The 17,762-nt window shown below is 48.5% G+C and overlaps 2 protein-coding genes across 19 annotated transcripts in view; one reads left to right on the forward strand and one right to left on the reverse strand.

Moving 5' to 3' along the window:
* Nucleotides 1-2,529, forward strand: part of LUC7L2 (LUC7 like 2, pre-mRNA splicing factor) — a 63,383-nt gene extending 60,854 nt beyond the window's left edge. For all 9 annotated transcript variants that reach the window (XM_059711936.1, XM_059711942.1, XM_059711935.1 and 6 more), the window contains one exon: nt 1,234-2,529. In XM_059711936.1, coding sequence (XP_059567919.1) covers nt 1,234-1,411 — 178 coding nt within the window. In that variant the 3' untranslated portion in view covers nt 1,412-2,529. The remainder of the gene's footprint in view (nt 1-1,233) is intronic.
* KLRG2 (killer cell lectin like receptor G2) lies at nt 2,026-17,548 on the reverse strand. Of its 10 annotated transcripts, none has more exons than XR_009454720.1 (6): nt 16,602-17,543; nt 13,933-14,034; nt 13,571-13,716; nt 7,717-8,204; nt 5,520-5,702; nt 2,026-2,438 (listed from the first exon to the last, which is right to left on the reverse strand). XR_009454720.1 is itself a non-coding variant. In XM_059711931.1 (5 exons), exons 1-5 carry the CDS (start codon nt 17,395-17,397, stop codon nt 8,084-8,086), a joined length of 1,269 nt encoding a protein of 422 aa, XP_059567914.1. In that variant the 5' UTR covers nt 17,398-17,531; the 3' UTR covers nt 5,718-8,083. The 10 variants fall into 10 exon arrangements, 5 of the variants coding, with proteins under 5 accessions (XP_059567916.1, XP_059567914.1, XP_059567913.1 ...); XR_009454717.1 differs by having other exon boundaries at nt 7,576-8,204; XR_009454722.1 differs by lacking the exon at nt 7,717-8,204 and having other exon boundaries at nt 16,602-17,546.
* Nucleotides 17,549-17,762: the final 214 nt, after the last annotated feature.

Here is a 17,762-nt window from a genome sequence, read left to right on the forward strand (position 1 = left end):
AGAATGCTCGAAGTTGGCATTACTTTATCTTTCTACCTTTTTAGTTTAATCCTCTTTAACTATATTTCTAGAACTGAGTATGGTAGTAGTTTTTTCCTGCCATAGAAGTTGAAAATATTACTTAATCAGGCCTCAGATCCAAATTCTGAATATGGGTTAAGTGAGATAATCATGTAAAAGTATTATCTCACCTATAAAGAATGAAATAAACATAATATGTGGTACTGACTGATTCATTCTAAATGTTGAAAGTATAGAAAATTCCATATTAATTCTGATCCCTTAATGTCCTTTGGTTTTTCTACTGACTGAATCTCTGATATGAGCTTGTTTTATTATTATTTACTTTGTTGAAGTTGGGTGTGGGAATAGAGAGGCGTATTAAGAAACAGTCATGGTTGGGGACTCTTTCCCCCTCCTCACGTGGGAGTCTGTGCTTGTTTCTCAATAAATTTTCACCATTGCTATAAAAAGAAAGAAAAACAGTCATGGTTAATCAAGATTTATAATAGTATGATTGTATTTTTCTGTCTTCCATCCTGATTTTTTTTCTGTTGGTTGAATGAGCTAACTCAGGAGGAGTAAAGCTGATTTTTAAAATAATGAATAGTTACCTTGTCATTAAATGAGTAGTTTTCTTATCTAAGTTGCCTGCAGGCCAAATCTGGCCCCCTAACCTGTTTTTGTATAGGCAGCAACCTATGGATGGTTTTTACATTGTTAAAGGGTTGATAAAGAAAAGGAAGAAGAATATACCACAGAGACTGTATGTGACCTCAAAACCTAAAATATTTACTCTGACCAGACAGCAAAAAAAGTTTACAGAGCTTCTGTTTAAGACATTGATTTCCATCCTATGTGGGATCTACATTCTATTATATATTTTAAAATAAGATAATACCTTTTGCTTTTTAAAGTTATTGTCTATAATTCTTATGTTAAATGCATTTGCTATGAATTGGAGAAGCTTTTTTGATTGCCTCTCAGAATGAGAATGTCCTATAATTTTCGCATATGGTTTTCACCCTTAGCTGTTTGTTTTCACCCATGTCTTTGTTTTAGATAGACCCTTATCAAATATGGTAGTGCTCTTTTCTGTCAGAACACTGACTCTTGTCTTTCTTGGATATATTCTGTATGTCTTCAGCAGTCATACCTTAATATTTATCCGATTCTTTCTCTTGGATTTTGGGTTCCCCAACACATTTTGCTCCTTAAATTAATATTTTTCAGATCCTCAAAAGAAAGATTCAGAGACCAAGACTTAGCATCTCGTGACAGAGACAGGAATTCAAGAGACAGATCACCTCGTGACAGAGATCGAAAAGATAAGAAGCGGTCCTATGAGAGCGCTAATGGCAGATCAGAAGACAGGAGGAGCTCTGAAGAGCGCGAAGCAGGGGAGATATAATTAGCTGTGTACATATCCTCAATCCTTAAGCTTCCTATGGAGTTACATACTATTGTTTAGTTTACAGCTGTTTGGGGTGACACAGGGAGCAGTTCCAGACACCGATCCAGCTAGGCTAGATATACAGTATCTAACTTGATCTGAACTGAACTTGTTTTCCTGATGAAGCCTAAACTACATCTATAGTTTCTGGTGAACCTGTAATGCAGTTCTGAAAATACAGTTTTATAAAAGACGCAGAGGTCTTTATTCTTTCAAGTAGGAGTGATAGTGAATGAATTGTGTAACTTGTCTTGGGATTTTTTGAGCATTTGTAAAATGCTGTCTTCCTTTCTAGTACAAACTGCAGCCTTTGGAATTTTCCTTTTTAATTCTTCTTCCTCTGACTTTTGTATCCCCTAATACCTCCGACCCTCTAATTATAAGAGAAAGGGGGGTAGGGAAGCAATATAACTTCTAAGGTTCTGTTCCCATTAATTACTAGCTGATTACAGTTCAGAGCATTTATACTGGTATGTGTGCTGAAGAAATTTAAATATTGGGAGTTTTTGTTTGTTTTAGAGTTGAAAGTTAAACAGCTGTTGCATTACATACTTTGCTTTTTTTATTGACAATTTGAAATCAAACAAGTCTTGATTTTTCTGTTGTATTGAATTGCTACATTCGGGGTGTTTTTGAAAAGGGGGTGGGGGCAGGGACTTTTTCATAAGCACTTCTTGTTTTCTTTTGTGTGTGTGGAATATAAAGGCTACACCCTTATTGTAACAAATAATAGTAAAGTGAAAGAAACAATCACCACCACCATCATTAAACTGTAACCTGTCTTAGTAAATTGTCACTAGAACTATGCTGTGGGCATACCTTCTATTCTGTTATATCATTAATAGTGCCTTACTGTGCAAGGCACCAAAGGAAATCAAATTATACTTGCGACGATTCAAGATGAACTGTTCACCTGGGTCCTTGCCGACTATATTCCAGCTGCTTCAGGGCTGTCTGTAACAACTGCTATCAAGACAGACTGGACCTGCAGAAGAAATTGGGGTTTTCATTTGTTTTTGTTTTGTATTTCTTCTCATTCAGCAAACTGAAATAAAAACATGGTATAACTAACATAATGAGGCTATTTCTGCATTGAAAAGCTCTATATACCCACTATGATTTAAACAGGTATCACGTGATTCTAGAAAGTCCAAGGAACAAAAATACATTAAATAATGAAATTAGTGTCTGTGAGTATAATTATCTAAGACCACCTTTCAAGAACTATTTTTAATTTGTTCCCCTAAGTGTGAGGAATGCAGGCATCATGGAATTTAGAGTGTACATCTGAGACCATCCTCACATCTCTCAAGGTTGATGGTTGACAGCTGAGAGACTCTTCAGAACCTCAGTCCACCATCATATGCTGTAACTAAATATTTTTTAAAAAAATTTTTTCTACTTGAAAAAACAAAAGCTGTTTACATCCTGATTTTATTATATCCTGACTTGATATTTAGATTTTCCCAGGGTATAAATAAGGCAATACAAAGTTGTCCTCATTTTTCTTTCCATTGCCTGCTCTAATTAGAAAAAGCAATCCCAGCTTCAGGGGAGTTAGGAAATGCTGGGGAGGATTCAGAGAACAGGGTTTTGATGACAGAGGCCGATTGGGGGACCAGGTAGAGGTCTACCAGCAGAACGGTGCTGGGACCACAGGTGTGCAGGGCCTTCATGCATTTTTTCCAGGTACCAGCAGAGAAACCAAGATGTCGATGGTTCTGGGTCTACAAGCACATCTGGGATTAGACCAAACTAATGGCCAGCATAGTAGGGTTTGGGCTGAAAGCAAGGCATTCAGACTCAACTGGGCTCTCAGTCAAGGATCCATCAAAGAGACGAGGCCATATGGAAGTCAAAGAGGCCCTCAAAGTCCCAACTGTAGTACACTCCTCTGTCGATACTGTTGGCTGCCTGTAGCAGAAGATCCAACTCAAATGGGCTTGAACAATGAAGGGTGCCTTGGCTCCCATGGTTGAGTTCCATGTGACAGCCCCATACTGAGCCTTATATCCAGATGAAACTTTTTCTTTGTGTCTAAAGAGCAAGGCGACTTCTCAGAAGCCTCAGGCAACCATTTTCTCACATCTCTGTGACCAAAATTAAGTTAATGGTGGAATTGCAGTTACATAGAAGAACATCCTTATTTTGAGGAGATGCAAGCTGAAGTATTTATGGGTGAAGTGTGTTGATGTCTGTAACATTTTCAAATTTTTCAATTTTACATATACATAAGTAGGGTAAATGGCAAAATGTTTATTGTTAGAGCTAGGTAGATAGCATATGGGTGTTCATGTCACTCTTTAAATTCTGCATATTGAAATACCCTATTTCACAAAGTTGGGAGATATTTTAGATTTTCCATTTAAATCACTTAAAACATTGCCCTGTGGGCATGGATGTTTTAGGTGGGGTTTCTCTAAATACCGTCTCTGGACCATCAGTATCAGAATCACAAAAGAAATATATGAATGGCCAATGAGTTCATGAAAAAAGCTCAATATTCTCAGCCATCAGGAAAATGCAAATGAAGACCACATTGAGATTCCACTACACACCCACCGTAATGGCTAAGTGTAAGAAGACTGGCAACAAGTGTTGGCAAGGATGTGGAGCAACTGGAACTCTCGTGTTGTGGTGGATTGTAAAATGGCACAGCTGCTTTGGAAAACAGTTTGGCAGTTTCTTATAAATTAAACATATCCTTACCATACACCCCCAGGTACCCAAGAGAAATGAAAACCTATGTCCACACAAAGACTTGTATTCCAATATTCACAGCTATATTCGTAACAGCCTCAAACTGGAGGTAACTGTGGTATCGCCAATTAGAGAGGAGCTGAACAAATCCTGATACATTCCTACAAAGCAAAGACCTACTGATAAGTGCAGCAACATGAATAAGTCTTTAAAACCTTATACTTAGCTAAAACAGCAGATACCAAGCAGTACGTACTGTACGATTTTTTAAATATATTTTATTGATTTTTTTACAGAGAGGAAGGGAGAGAGATAAGAGTTAGAAACATCGACGAGAGAAACATGGATCAGCTGCCTCCTGCACACCTCCCACTGGGGATGTGCCCGCAACCCAAGTACATGCCCTTGACCAGAATCGAACCTGGGACCTTTCAGTCCGCAGGCCGACACTCTATCCACTGAGCCAAACCGGTTTTGGCTGTACGATTTTTTTTAATATATTTTTATTGATTTTTTACAGAGAGGAAGGGAGAGAGAGTTAGAAACATCGATGAGAGAGAAACATCGATCAGCTGCCTCCTGCACATCTCCTACTGGGGATGTGCCCGCAACCCTGGTACATGTCCTTGACTGGAATCGAACCTGGGACCTTTCAGTCCGCAGGCCGACGCTCTATCCACTGAGCCAAACCGGTTTCGGCGGCTGTACGATTCTTTATGAAATCCTGGAACAAGCTAAACTTAATCTGTAGAGATCAAAGGCAGATTTATTTGCTTGGGGCTAAAGGTCCAGGAGGGAGGGTTGTTGACAGCAAAGGGACATGAGAGAACTTTCTAGAGTATTGGTGCTATTCCATATCTTGATTGGCAATGGTTCTGCAAGTGCCTACCTTTGTCAGCAGGTGCTCCTGAGATGAATGCATTTCCTTTGGTGCAAATTAGACCTCAAAGTTGACTTAAAAAATATACATATATACTTTATTTTTTTCTGGTAGCAAGATGGGCTCTTTTAGACAGGGTTTCTCAGAATGTGGCTTCTGGCCCCTCTGCATGAGAATCACCAAGAAAGCTGGTAGAAACCTCACGTGAGGGCCCTGACCCACTGAATCAAAAACTCGGCACTTGGGGGATGGTGAGTTCCATGTGCTTAACACAGATGACTATTCAAGACTAGATGTCCAGAGCTGCTGCTCAGGGGCTGTGGGCTGCTGCGCCCGCCGGTGTCAGAGGCTGTTCTTGAAAGCACATGGAACAAGCCAGTGCTGGTCGCAGCATTACTAGACGTGAATTTCAAACAATAGCACCTGGCAGTGCCTGGTGGGAAAGAGACTAGAAACATTACTCAGAGGAATTCCATGCAGACCAACCTGCTGTGTGACTTCTCCAGCTTGTTTCATAGGAAGGGAAAGACATGCTCCAAAGGTGATGCAGAAACTTGTGCGCCTGTATCTCCGTGATGGCTGATTACAGGCCGGAGGGAAAGGCAGCGGCGGCACTGTTATCTGAAGCTAGCAGTCCTCAAGCCGGCTGCATATCAGACTCTTGTGGACCTTTTTAAAAAAAACTTCTCTTTTTATCAAAGTAGGACATAAGTATGAGTCTTGTGTATTTTTTAAAAATGTGAATATGATTTTAAGTTAGCACTATTAAAGGATGTGTTTTTAAAGAATCAGTTCTACATGATGAAGTTAAGGACAAAGCTTTTGAACTGGAGCTCACCTGGGTTGGTGAAATAACTAAAAGACATGAAATTGTTCCAAAATACATAAGGGAAGATGTGGAGAAATATGCTAAGGAACGTTATTTTTTTTTTTTTAATGTTTTTATTGATTTTTTAGAGAGGGAGAGACAAGCATTGATCAGCTGCCACCACACTCCATCAGGGATTGAGTTCAAAACCCAGGCATGTGCCCTGACCAGTAATAGAACTGGCAACCTTTTGGTGCACCGATGACGCTCAACCAACTGAGCCACACCAGCCAGGGAGCCAAGGAATCTTTGAAGGAAGATGAATCAGGTGATGATAATATGTAACATTTACTTCAGTATTTATTACAGTCTCCAAGTAACTATTTAGACCCCGAATAATTATGTACCCAGAGACCAATTTTCTTAAAAAATATATATGTATGATATATATATATCCTATATAATAAAAGGCTAATGTGCAAATTGACCAAACGGTGAATGACTGGTCACTATGATGCACACTGACCACCAGGGGGCAGACACTCACAGAGGAGCTGCCCCCTGGCGGTCATTGTGCTCCCACAGGGGGAGCACCGCTCAGCCAGAAGTCCTGCCATGTGCAGTGGTGGTGGCAGGAGAGGGAGGCACTAAGGATGTCTGACTGCTGGCTTAGGCCCACTCCCCATCAGTTGGATATCCCCCAAGGGCGCCTGGACTGCGAGGCCGGGCTGAGGGAACCCTCTCCCCAAGTGCACAAATCTTGTACACTGGGCCTCTAGTATATGTGTGTGTGTGTGTGTGTGTGTGTGTATATATATATATATATTTTTTTTTTCAGTCTAATGATTGTTCCTGGTCTTTAAAGACAGATGTCACTTTTTAACCTTAAGCATAACAGCTTGGTGACTTTTTATGCAGCTATCCTCAACCCATCCAGATCAAGATCTAGGCCATGCCCAGCACCCAGGATGTTCCCTGGCTCCTCTGCCCAGTTATTAGCCATGATTCTGACTTCTGTCATCAGTTTTAATTGCTTTATAATTATTTTCGCAATTCTAGTACTTGTCTCCATATTTCTAAATAATAAGCTTACACTTTTGATTTCTTGGTTTGCCAACTTTGGACAGTAACTAGTAACGTCCTAATAAGCTCATTCTTACTCCCCTTCTTCACCAAGTGAAGCTGAGTACCTCAGATTTCCAGCCCTCAGCACCACACTCCAGGCACCGCCACAGCCGATTCTCAGTGGCACCTGTGTCCTGGGATCCCCAAGCCCCGGTACTCGGCCCTGAAGCTGGGAGGAACCCAGAGGCTCTTGATGTTGAACCAGCCTGATGCACCAGGCACAGGGTGTCTGCTGAGAGGGGCTTTGGAGTGAGAATCAAACATGTTATCAAGCCCTGGGGCTAGTTTGCTGTTGGAATGAGAGCCACAGTGCTTCTAAGACTCATTGCTTGTCAAGTGCGTTGTTGCGGACTCGCCCATACATTCTATACATGCTACTGGTTTAAATGAACCAGCACAGGCTTCTCCCAGGGAAATTTGGAAAGGAAAGTTTGTTTGTATCACAGTTGTGTGGAATGTTCAGCACCAAGATCAGATGCAGGTACAGCCTCCTGTCGGACCCCGTGCTTTGCAGGAACTTCGCCTATCATGGTGGTCCTCTCCCCGTCGCCCCAGCCTTGGCCATCAGTGTGCAACCTCCCTCCTCCTCCGGGGGCCACCACTTCTCACTTGCTGACACGGGTCATCAGCTGTGTGCCCCTCGCCTGGAAACGGCGTTTATAGCAAGGATGTCACTGCTGACAAGCCCTCTGGCCACAAACCAGTGGAACACCCATCTCATGGCTCCATGTCCACTCAGATGGGGCTCACCTGTGACCACTAATCCTTTCCGTTCCCCTAGGACTGAAGGGTGCATTGTGATGAAGCCGGTAAGGGAGAGAATGGGATTTTCATGAGGGAGAGACCAAGGCTCAGAAATGCAAAAAAAAAAAAAAAAAAAAACATCTCAAGGTCTCTGAACAAATCCTCTTCAACAGCTGGAGGCGAAGATGGGCCACAGAAAGCCTTCCCCGGAGGTGATCTTCCTGCAACAGAGGCCCAGCTCCCCACTTCGCTCAGGCAGGGCCCCAGGCACCAAGCAGGGAGCGGCGGGAGCCTGGGTCCAGGAAATAGGCCCCCCTCTGGGGGGTGGGGGGACTGTATGCCCCCAACAGGGTTGGAATGGGCAGAACCCCAGTCAGTTGGTCCCCTGGGCACAGACCCAGGGTCTTGAAGAGGCGCAGTCCAAAGCCATGAGCTTGCCTCCCTCCAGGCCCGCGCACTTCAGACCCGGCTGGTCCTTGTCTTCCTCTGGGAGTCTGGGGAAGGATGAGAGGAAGGAGGGCACTCAGGGTGTTGCAGGCCCTCCAGCCTGCATACCCACTGGCCAGGCCCGGGGTGTGGAAAGAGCCCTGTGGCAGGAGTCGTGAGGATGCCCCTGGCTCAGCACTGGGTGAACCAGTAAACCTCTGAGTCGCACACATGTCTCTCATCTGTAGAACAGGGTGCCAGTCCTGCTTGGGTGACGGTACTGGGGGTCTAGACAAGGGATGGGGTGGTGGGGACTAAACAAAACCAGGCCCTGAGCATGGGTATGGGGTTAACCGAGAGGCATTCAGGCTGGGGTGGAGCAGGGGGACTGAGTGTCGGGAGATGGTGTACCATTTATAGATGGCAGTGGGGGAGGCGTCTGCAGGGGGGAAGGCCTCCAACCCCCCTTTGGCGCTTGCTCTGATGTTACTCTTGTCACATTGGGGAGCCCATGCTAGTGTAATAGGGATAGGATCCCCTCCCCCCCAGGCCCACAGTCACTCACAGCTGGGGTGGCAGGGGGCCCCCGTCGATCCAGTGCCAGCCCTGGGGGCCTCGCCGGGCCCCCACCCAGGAGTACATGGTGACAGGGTATCTGCCCAGGGAGTCCTGAGGGAGAGAAGCAGCTGGTCACTTCTCTGGATGCTGGCTCGTCTCACCGGGACTTTTGTAAGTTCCCAGCTGGCCAGGCCAGAGAAGCAACTCAGCTCAACCCAACTTGCCCAAACACCAGTAATCGGGAAGTTGGACGGGTTGCTTGCTGGTTGCCAGGTGCTGCACTCAGGATGGGGCCCAGAAATGGAGGCGATCCCATCTCAGCCCCCAAGGTGAGGGGATGTGAATGTCAATCCCTACTGAGCAAGAGGAACAAAGAGGCTCCGAGAAGAGGCGGGGAAAGGCATGAGCAAAGCTGGGAGGAGGTGAGTGAAGGGATGGATCAGGCTGCAGGGGCCTCGTGGGAGCAGATGGTCAACAACATAATTGCCAGCAAGAGCACCAGTTACATTGTCTCAGTTCAGTGTGAGAACTGATTAAGACCATTAAAAAAATAGGAAGTCCATGGAGCACTACCGGGGAAAGGTGTAGCACGGGGCTGTAGCATGTGAAGGGTCACAGAAAGTGAAAAAGCTAAATCACAGTTGTGGCTTGATTATAATAATGAAAAAGTATGTACATACAGAGACACAAACATGAGGAACAGCAAGAATGAAAACAAGTGTGTTAGCTATTAGAAATGATCATTTTAACGATTTATCCTTGATGTCAGATTTTTAACAGAACATGGTATTAACGTTAAATTCAAAATTTTCAACTTGTTTTTCAATTGCAATTCAATTACACTTAAAAGGTGTTTCTACATTGAAATTCCCGGTGCAATGCTGCCAGTCCACACTGGCCCAGTCTTTCTGGAACATAACTTGGGGCTACGCCCATAACAAGATCAGGAACACGGTTCTAGTCACTTGGATGGGTGATTCCACGTTGGGGAGTAAATGAATTTACCCGCAGGTAACACAGTACCATTTATAAAGAACAATTGAAAGCCACCCAAATGCCCAGCAATGGGGAAATAGCCAGGCCAATTATGGGATAGCAACATGATGGAAAATTGCAGTGCTGTTAGAGATGACAAGGACATAAAAAATGTAGTTACGCAAGAAAATGTAAATAGGAAAGGATGCTGTGGAAAAGGCAGACCACACCAGCAATCGCACCTCGCCCACAATGCCAAGAAGCATATAGTCATGTTAGTGAAGCGGGTGGTATAAATGGATTTAACGACATATTCCGGTCTTCCCCAGAAAATGGTTTCAGTTGACAAAGATGAAACCTCTATTTAACCCTGGGAATTGGCAAGTGAGTACTGGAGTGATGACCGTGCCACTCCTATTCATCCTTCAGTCTCACTCACCATGGACCATCAGAGCCCAGCAGTCGGCCAGCTCAGCAAAACTGCCTCCCCGTGACCCGGCCGGTAACCACCAAGGGCCCCGGGCAACACTGGGCCACCACCACAGCTGTGTGCCCCAGAGGTGTAAGCACACATACATCTTCCTCCCAAGGGAGCACCAGCCCGTCAGTAGCTGTGAGGGGCCAGAAGCAACTTCCAGGTAACCTTGCTAAGCTGACCCATCTGAGATCCCAGAGATCAGACGGCATATGAAAATGGAGAGTGATGAGAACAGGCAGGACACACACAAGCCCTGCCTTAGCTGGCTTTTTCCTCTTGGCTCCATGCCCCCAGCTGGGGCCCACGGGCAGGGCTGGGAGGGGAGCTCTGGAGAGGATGCGGCTGGCCCTGAGGTGTGAGTCAGAAGGCAGAGCAGCCCAAGCATCTTGCTGCATGGCTGCACAGACCTGCCCTCCGGGGAGGTCAGCTGCTGGTTGGGAAAGGCACACCAGGGCTTAGAGGCGAGCCGTCACTGTGAAGCGTAGAGCTTTGGAGCCAGGCTGTCCCATGTTCAAACTCTGATTCTGGTGACTTGTCAGGGCTGTGACCTAAGGCAGCTTACCCAGCCTTTCAGAGCTTCAGCAAGGTCCACTGTAAAATGGGGACGTTTGCAGTGAGGCCCGAGATAGAGCCCAGGGCACAGAGTACGCACTCACTACATCCCCTCTGTGGAGGAAGCCCCATCTCTGCTGGGTGGTGTGCAAAGCTTTGCGCCCTGCTCCCCACACGACCTCATCTGATGCTTACAGCAATGCCAAGGGCACCCTGGCCTTTCTGTCCTCGCCCTCTGGGCCTCCTGGTGACAGGAGCCTTGGCCTGTCCCATGCAGCAATACCCTCTCCATTCGGCCTCTTTCCCTGCAGCTCAGACTCCATTAACCTGTTCTCACTGACAGCAAAAATAGTGGTGTGGGAAAAGCATTGTCAAGAATTATAAATTCCAGAAACTTCCACTCAAAGGACTGCTCGGTAATGATGGCACAGCGATCCTGGGGCCTCGCCACCTCCCGCGGGTGCGTCTCCAACTTTCCCACCAGCGCGGGGAGGGAAATTCTGATCCTGGGCAGAATGTACTTGAAATCTCATGTTTTACACCTTAAAAGTCAGGCGAAGTATTTTCTGTATCTTCATACACTTTTTAAAATTGTGGCAAATTACACAGCCGGTGTGTACATTTAAGGTAGCTTCTCCTTTCCTCGCCCTGCAAAACGAAGCTGTCATGGAGCCAATGGAGAGTGGCTCTGAGATGACATAGGTGGCCTGAAACTCCCCTTTTTGCTAACTGAGCAAAACCCGCTCTGGGAATGAGCCGTGAGCACTCCCTGGTACCGTGGCATGTCCTGGGGCTTGTGCATCCCAGCTCAGGAAGCTTGGCCTTTGCCAGCCTGTGCTCCCCACCCCTGGCTCGGCACCTCCCGGAGCTTCAGGCCCTGGTCCAAACCTGGGGAGGATTCCAGAGCTCAGTCATCACACGCCGGATTTTAACTGCCTGGACCCAAATCTTAGTGTGGGTCTCTCTGCAAGGGGCTTTTTAGAAGTTCTTTTTTGGAAGGAGCTTATCCAGGCCCTGTAACATATTTTCTGAATATTTACTTATGTTTCAATCGATTGATCCTGTGTGTTTTTGTTTTTTTTAATCTGTTAAACCCGGCTCCCCTTTTGAGGACCCACTAGCCAGGAGGCCATTGCTCCGCTGAGGTCCAAGGTCATTCTGGATTGACCATGACTGATGAAGGCCTGAAGGGCACTGGCTTTCTGATGACACTTGCTGTGCCCAGTGACTCTGTCTCAGGAAATGGAAAAATGATGCAGGGCTGCCAAGTCCCTGCCCTGCTAGGCTCCCACCCCAGCTTCAAGCCGTCTAGGGACCTGCCCATGTTCCCACTGGTTTTTAACTTGCAGGTGTGATCAGACTGGCTCCTTTGATGCAGGGGCCTGGATAGGTTTCTCTGCCCAGCCTGGTCTCATCTCTCACAATGATAAGAACTCAAGGTCCAGTCCAGGCCCTGGGCGGAAACTGTTTTATACCCATCTCTTACCTCCATGGACTAGAAAAAATCAAATATCACTCGAAATCTTGCTTCCTCTACATGCCAACTACCATTAAAATATTAGCATGTTTACTCTTCACATCTATATTTACCATAGTGGGAAATTTTTTCAGTCTACTCTGCACCTTCTTCATTTCCCCATGTTTTTTGAGATATGTTATTTCTACTACTATAATAATCTATGTTCACTGTAAAACATTTTCTCCAGATTTTTATGTCTACTTCCAGGAGTTCTTCCAGAGAAAAGAAAAAGACAGAAGTTGCGCTCCCTGTGGTATGGGGCAGGAATCGTTTATTGCAGGACTGAGCAGGAGCAATCTAAGAAAATAAAATTGTATGCGTACAAAGATCTAAAATTATTGATTAATGTCTGCTTCACTCATTGCTCGCTTAGCCATCAAAGATGGAGGCTGTGCTGTTCAGGCTCATCACTGAATTCCACCCTCCCCCCAAAACAATATAGAGAAAGTGCTCAATAAAGATTTATTGATGCTGCATTTTCCTAGATAAGAGAACAGCTAACATAGATTCTTGGCACCTAAATTAGATAAAATGAAGTCAAGGTCCTCTTTTATAGCCACTCTCAAACCCACCGGTTGGATTATTATCCAGCAAATAGTCACTCTTCTCCCCCCTCCCCAGGGGATGCAGATCCCATGCTGTCTGTCCCCGTGATGTTGGGCTTGGCCTTGCTATTTGCTTTGGCTAATGGGATGTTAGCCGATACAACATCAGCAGAAGCCTTAACCGGTGCTTGATTCTTGCCCTTCTGCCATTTTTCTTACGAAGACTTTCCCTCGGGTGGAAGGACCAGAGAGTCACGGAGCAACCCCCCCTGGGCTCACGGCCAGCCCCGCAATCTGCACCTGAAGCTGAGCTGTCTGACAAACCAAGACCAGCCCGACAGCCCTCCCACAGATCAAGACATGCTTGTGGTCTAAAGTCACCGACATTAGCGGTGATTTGTCACCCTGCGTTATTATAGCAAGACCTGAATAGCATACCCACTAAATGTAATTTATTTTCCATATAACCTCCCAAGAGTATGCATGTGTCTCCCCTCAGATCTGCCAGCGCAGACTGGTTCCTGAGCTCCCTTGGCTACATGGCCACCACACGGGACAAGGGCAGCCCTGCTCTGGTCCTCCAGGTCCACCTCCACCTCCACAACTTAGAATGAAGAGGAAATTGAAGACCTCGGCGATCGGAAGTCTAGTGCCCCTGTGTGCCACTGTCTTTCTCCAAGCCTGGTGACTTTTTCTGAAATATGGAGTTGGACTAGATCCTTGCGATTCCTTCCAGGGCTAGCAACCTGTACACTGTAATGATACGCACACCCCTCCACTGCCCACCCTCCCTCCCTCCCTCCTTACCTGGATGTGGCTCAGCAGGGGGAGGGTAGCATGGTGGGCGGAGCAGAAAGCCTGGCTGGCCTCCCAGGCTTGAGCTTCAGTAGAGAGGTAGTAACAGTGCTCCCCAGACCACAGCCAGCCATGGGGACACGGCCGGCACACGGCCCCTGAAAGCAGAGACCACAGGTGAGCTGCAGGGTAAACTAATGAGCTGAGTGCGTGCTCCTTAAAAAAATTAAAACCTGGCCACCACCTTGACTGAGGGGCAAGCAGGTGGGCAGGGACCGCAGAAGGCTGTACAGTTTGTGTGGGGCCCAAAGACCCCCAGGCAGGGGCTGACCCCCGATTGCCTGTCAAAGCACAGCTGGGAGGAGGCACCATACCTGTTCTAGAGGCCAGGGCCACAATGGCAACCGTGGACACCGCCAGGAGCACGGCCATGACCGCCAGGGCCCAGCGCAGGGACTTCATGTACATGGGCAGCCCTGGGGAGGGGAAGGGACAACCAGGAGAGACAGGTTAGAACCACTGACTTACACCCCAGCATCACGCCCACAGGAGCACCCCCTCCCTTGGCCCAGACACCAGGATAAGCCACTTGATTTAGGTGAGAACAGCCTATCTGGGAGAAAAATGCTAGATGTTTACTTCTTAAATAAGATTCTATTCAAAAAGAGAACAGGCCCTGGCCAGGTGGCTCCGTTGGTTAGAGCGTTGTCCTGATAGGCTAAGGCCAAGTTCAACCCCTGGTCAGGGTGCATACAGGAGTCAACCAATAAATGCAGAAATAAGTGGAACAACAATTTGATGTTTCTTGCTCTCTCCCTTCCTAGCTCTCTAAAATCAATAAATAAAAGTTTTTAAAAAGAGGACAAATAACTGGCTAACAAGCATTTACTGTGCAGCTAATGTGCCCTAGACACGGTATAAATTCACCAAGAACAGGGCAAGGCCCCTGCACTCAAGCAGCTAATAGGCTGGGCAAAGGTACCCGGAGATAAAATTACAAATGAGAGAGGAACGAGGGCTAGATTTGGAGTTTGACAGACCTGGGTTCAAGTTCTGACTCAAGAGTTCTTGGTGTTTTCAGTTTTAACACTGAAATCACACCTGCCTCTTTTGTCTGTCCAGGTCTGGAGGCCACCAAGGAAGCCTCATAGGTCCAGAGAGCACTTCGCAGGCTGCAGAGCACTAGGCAAGTGTGAGTTGTCAGCAGCCCAAAGCCCCAGGGGACCAGATGGCTGGCATGAGGTTGCAGAGAGGAAAGAAACTCCGGAGATGGGAGGGGGTGGGGGGGGGGGAGACACGGGACCTAACCACATCATGGATGACCTTAAAAACACTATGTGCTAAGTGAAAGAAGCCAGACACAAAAGGACATGTGTTATATGCAAACCCATCGAGACAGACAGTAGACTAGTGGCTGCCTGGGCTGGGGGATGATAGCTAGAAGATACAGCACTTTTCGGAGTGATGAAAGTATTATAAAATGGACTGGTGATGGTCACACAACTCTGCATATACTAAAAACCATTGAATTGTATGCTTTAAATGGGTGAATTGTGTTAAGTAAGTCATAGCTCAGTGAGGTGTTACCCAAATAAGCGATTTGAAAATGCGTGGAATAAAAGATACATAAATTGAGAGTCTTAAAATAACAAAAGCAGAACTAAAAAAGTCTGGAGAAGCAAAGGAAAATAACCCTGCCAACCACCTCAGTAAATATACATATTGTGATGGAACAGTAAATTCAGCTCCAACCTTTCAGAAAACAGAGCAGTAAAAAATACAGCAAGTTACTAAAGTCGCAGACACCTTCCACACTCAGCTGCAATGCAGCCCTGGGAGTTGGCCCCCCGCAGCAATTTGTCTTCAAAACCTCCAGGCAAAGAAAAAGTCCTACACACTCCCTTTAGAAAGCAATTTTTTTTTTTTAAGTTTCTATTGATTTTCAGAGAGGAAGGGAGAGGGATAGGGATAGAAACATCATCCATCGGCTGCCTCCTACACGCCCCCTACTGGGTGGGGATCGAACCCGTACCCTGACCAGGAATATGGGCAATGATCTCTTGGTTCCTGGGTCGATGCTCAAACCCTGAGCTGAGCTACACCAGCCGAGCTAGAACGCAATTTTTAATCACACAAGTAACAAATACATTCTCCTCGTAAAAAAAAAAAAAATGAAAATACAGCCTGGCTGGTGTGGCTCAGTGGTTGAGCATTGACCCATGAACTAGGTCACTGGTTGATTCCGGTCAGGGCACACGCCTGGGTTTCCCGCTCCATTCCCAGGAGGCAGCCCATCAACGATGTTTCTCCTTCACCGAAGTTTCTATTTCTCTACCCCTCTCTAAAAATCAATAAAAAAAAATTTAAGAAAGAAAATACAGATGAAACCACTACCCTTCCCCTCAAAACCAACCAACCAACCAACCAACCAACCAACCAACCCTCCTACTTACCGTCCAAGGCTTAGCTCCAGGAAGCTTTCCCAGCCACTCCCTCGGGGCTCCCGGTCCAGGATTGCTTATTTGTTTCTATCTTTTCCAGGCTCTTTCTTATTCCCTCCCGATCGCCTCCCTGCCCCACCCCGCAAAGAAACGCACACACACCCTAACTGTCTCAGCAGAAGTGGCTGCAGGGATGAGTGGGGGTGGCGGGGGGTGAGACAAGTGTTCCTCGGTGCCCAGTGGACGGAGAGAGAGCCTGAGCCTGCGAACGGGCGGCCCGGAGCCGGGAGCCGCGGACTGCGCTCCCTCCCCGGGAACCCTCCCCCCGGGGCTGCTCAAAGATGTTGCGCAAAGACCGGGGCTGTGGAAGTTGTCGGGAGAACGTAAGGGGGAAGAACAGTGGTTTTATACTTTCATCGAAAACCATTTGAATTATAATTACGTAGACCAGAATGCTGCTAGTTCCAAGCCAGAGAGAGGGCACAGGTGGGGTCGGACACTAGGAAGGTCGCCCGGGTCCCCTAGTCCCTCCAGAGCAGGGCCCAGGGCTGGTGGCTGGTGGGGGACCTCGGGCTGCGAGGCTGACCCGGCGGCGCGCGTACCTATGAGCTTGATAGCCGGGTGCAGCTTCAGGTCGCCGTCCGCCTCGGCGCGCGGCAGCAGCGCGGCGTCCTCCTTCCCCAGCTCCTGGCAGCGGCAGCGGCACGTGGGGCAGCCCGGGGACTCCGCGCCCCCTTCCGTGGGGCTGCTCTGGCCCTCCGCGTCGAGGCCGTGCTCCGCCCGGGCGGCAGCCAGTGGCGAGCCGCGGCTCCACGTGCTGCCCAAGGACGCGGTCCGCGGCAGGAACGGGTACCCCGGGGCGGCGTGGCGGGAGAAGGCGGGGGACTCGGGCACCGGGACCGTGATGAAGCGCCGGGAGGGCGCCGGCGAGGGCGTGCAGCTGCCGCCGGCCGCGCCCACGGGCTTCACGCGCACGTCCACCTGCAGCTCCACGGGCGCCCAGTTGCCGGGCGCCGGCTCCCCCGGCGCGGCCCAGGGCACCAGCTCGGCTCCCGCCGCCTCGCCGTCCCGGGGCTGCTCGGCCGCAGCGGGCCTCGGCGACGGCGGCTCGGGGCCAGCGGACAACTGGCGGCGGAAGGCGCCGTAGCCCAGGCTGGCGGGCAGCACCCGCGGGCGCGCGGGGCGAGGCGAGGGCAGCTTCTTCCCGCCCGAGGGGTCCTGGCCCGCGCCGGTCGCCTCCTGCACGGCCGCGGCCGGGCTGCTCTCGGGACTTTCTGGCCGTCGCTCCTCCTCGGGGGCCTGCGGCTGCCCCAGCCCCGGCTCCAGGCTTTCCAAGGGCTCCATTGGCAACTCGGCTCCGGCTCGGTCTTCTCTGGATGCCGCCCGGGCTCCCTCCATCCCGGGAGCCGAGCCGCCGAGAGACGCACGGTTCAGCTCACCTGGGCCCAGGTAGGGGTCCGTTTCGCCTCCCGGGTCGGGATTGGTCCAGCTGAGCGGCTGAAGTTGTCGAACCACGCCCCTCCCCGGGGTGCCCCACCCTCCAACCAGCTCCCCTCGGGGATTGTCTGCAGTTGGGTTGGCCACGCCCCCAGGCCCCGGCCCTTCCTTCGCCAGGCAGCGGGGAGTGCGGGGCGGAAGGGCCTGGGTGTGCGGTTTTCCGGGGAAGGTCTGGGAGCAGCTTTCAGCGAGAACCCGGAGCCCCGCCTGCCTCTTCGCTCTTCTTTGTGCTGAGTCCCACGCACTTCCTCTCTCACCCCAGCCCT

This window comes from Myotis daubentonii, chromosome 10 (assembly GCF_963259705.1).
Source record: "Myotis daubentonii chromosome 10, mMyoDau2.1, whole genome shotgun sequence".
NCBI lineage: Eukaryota > Metazoa > Chordata > Mammalia > Chiroptera > Vespertilionidae > Myotis > Myotis daubentonii.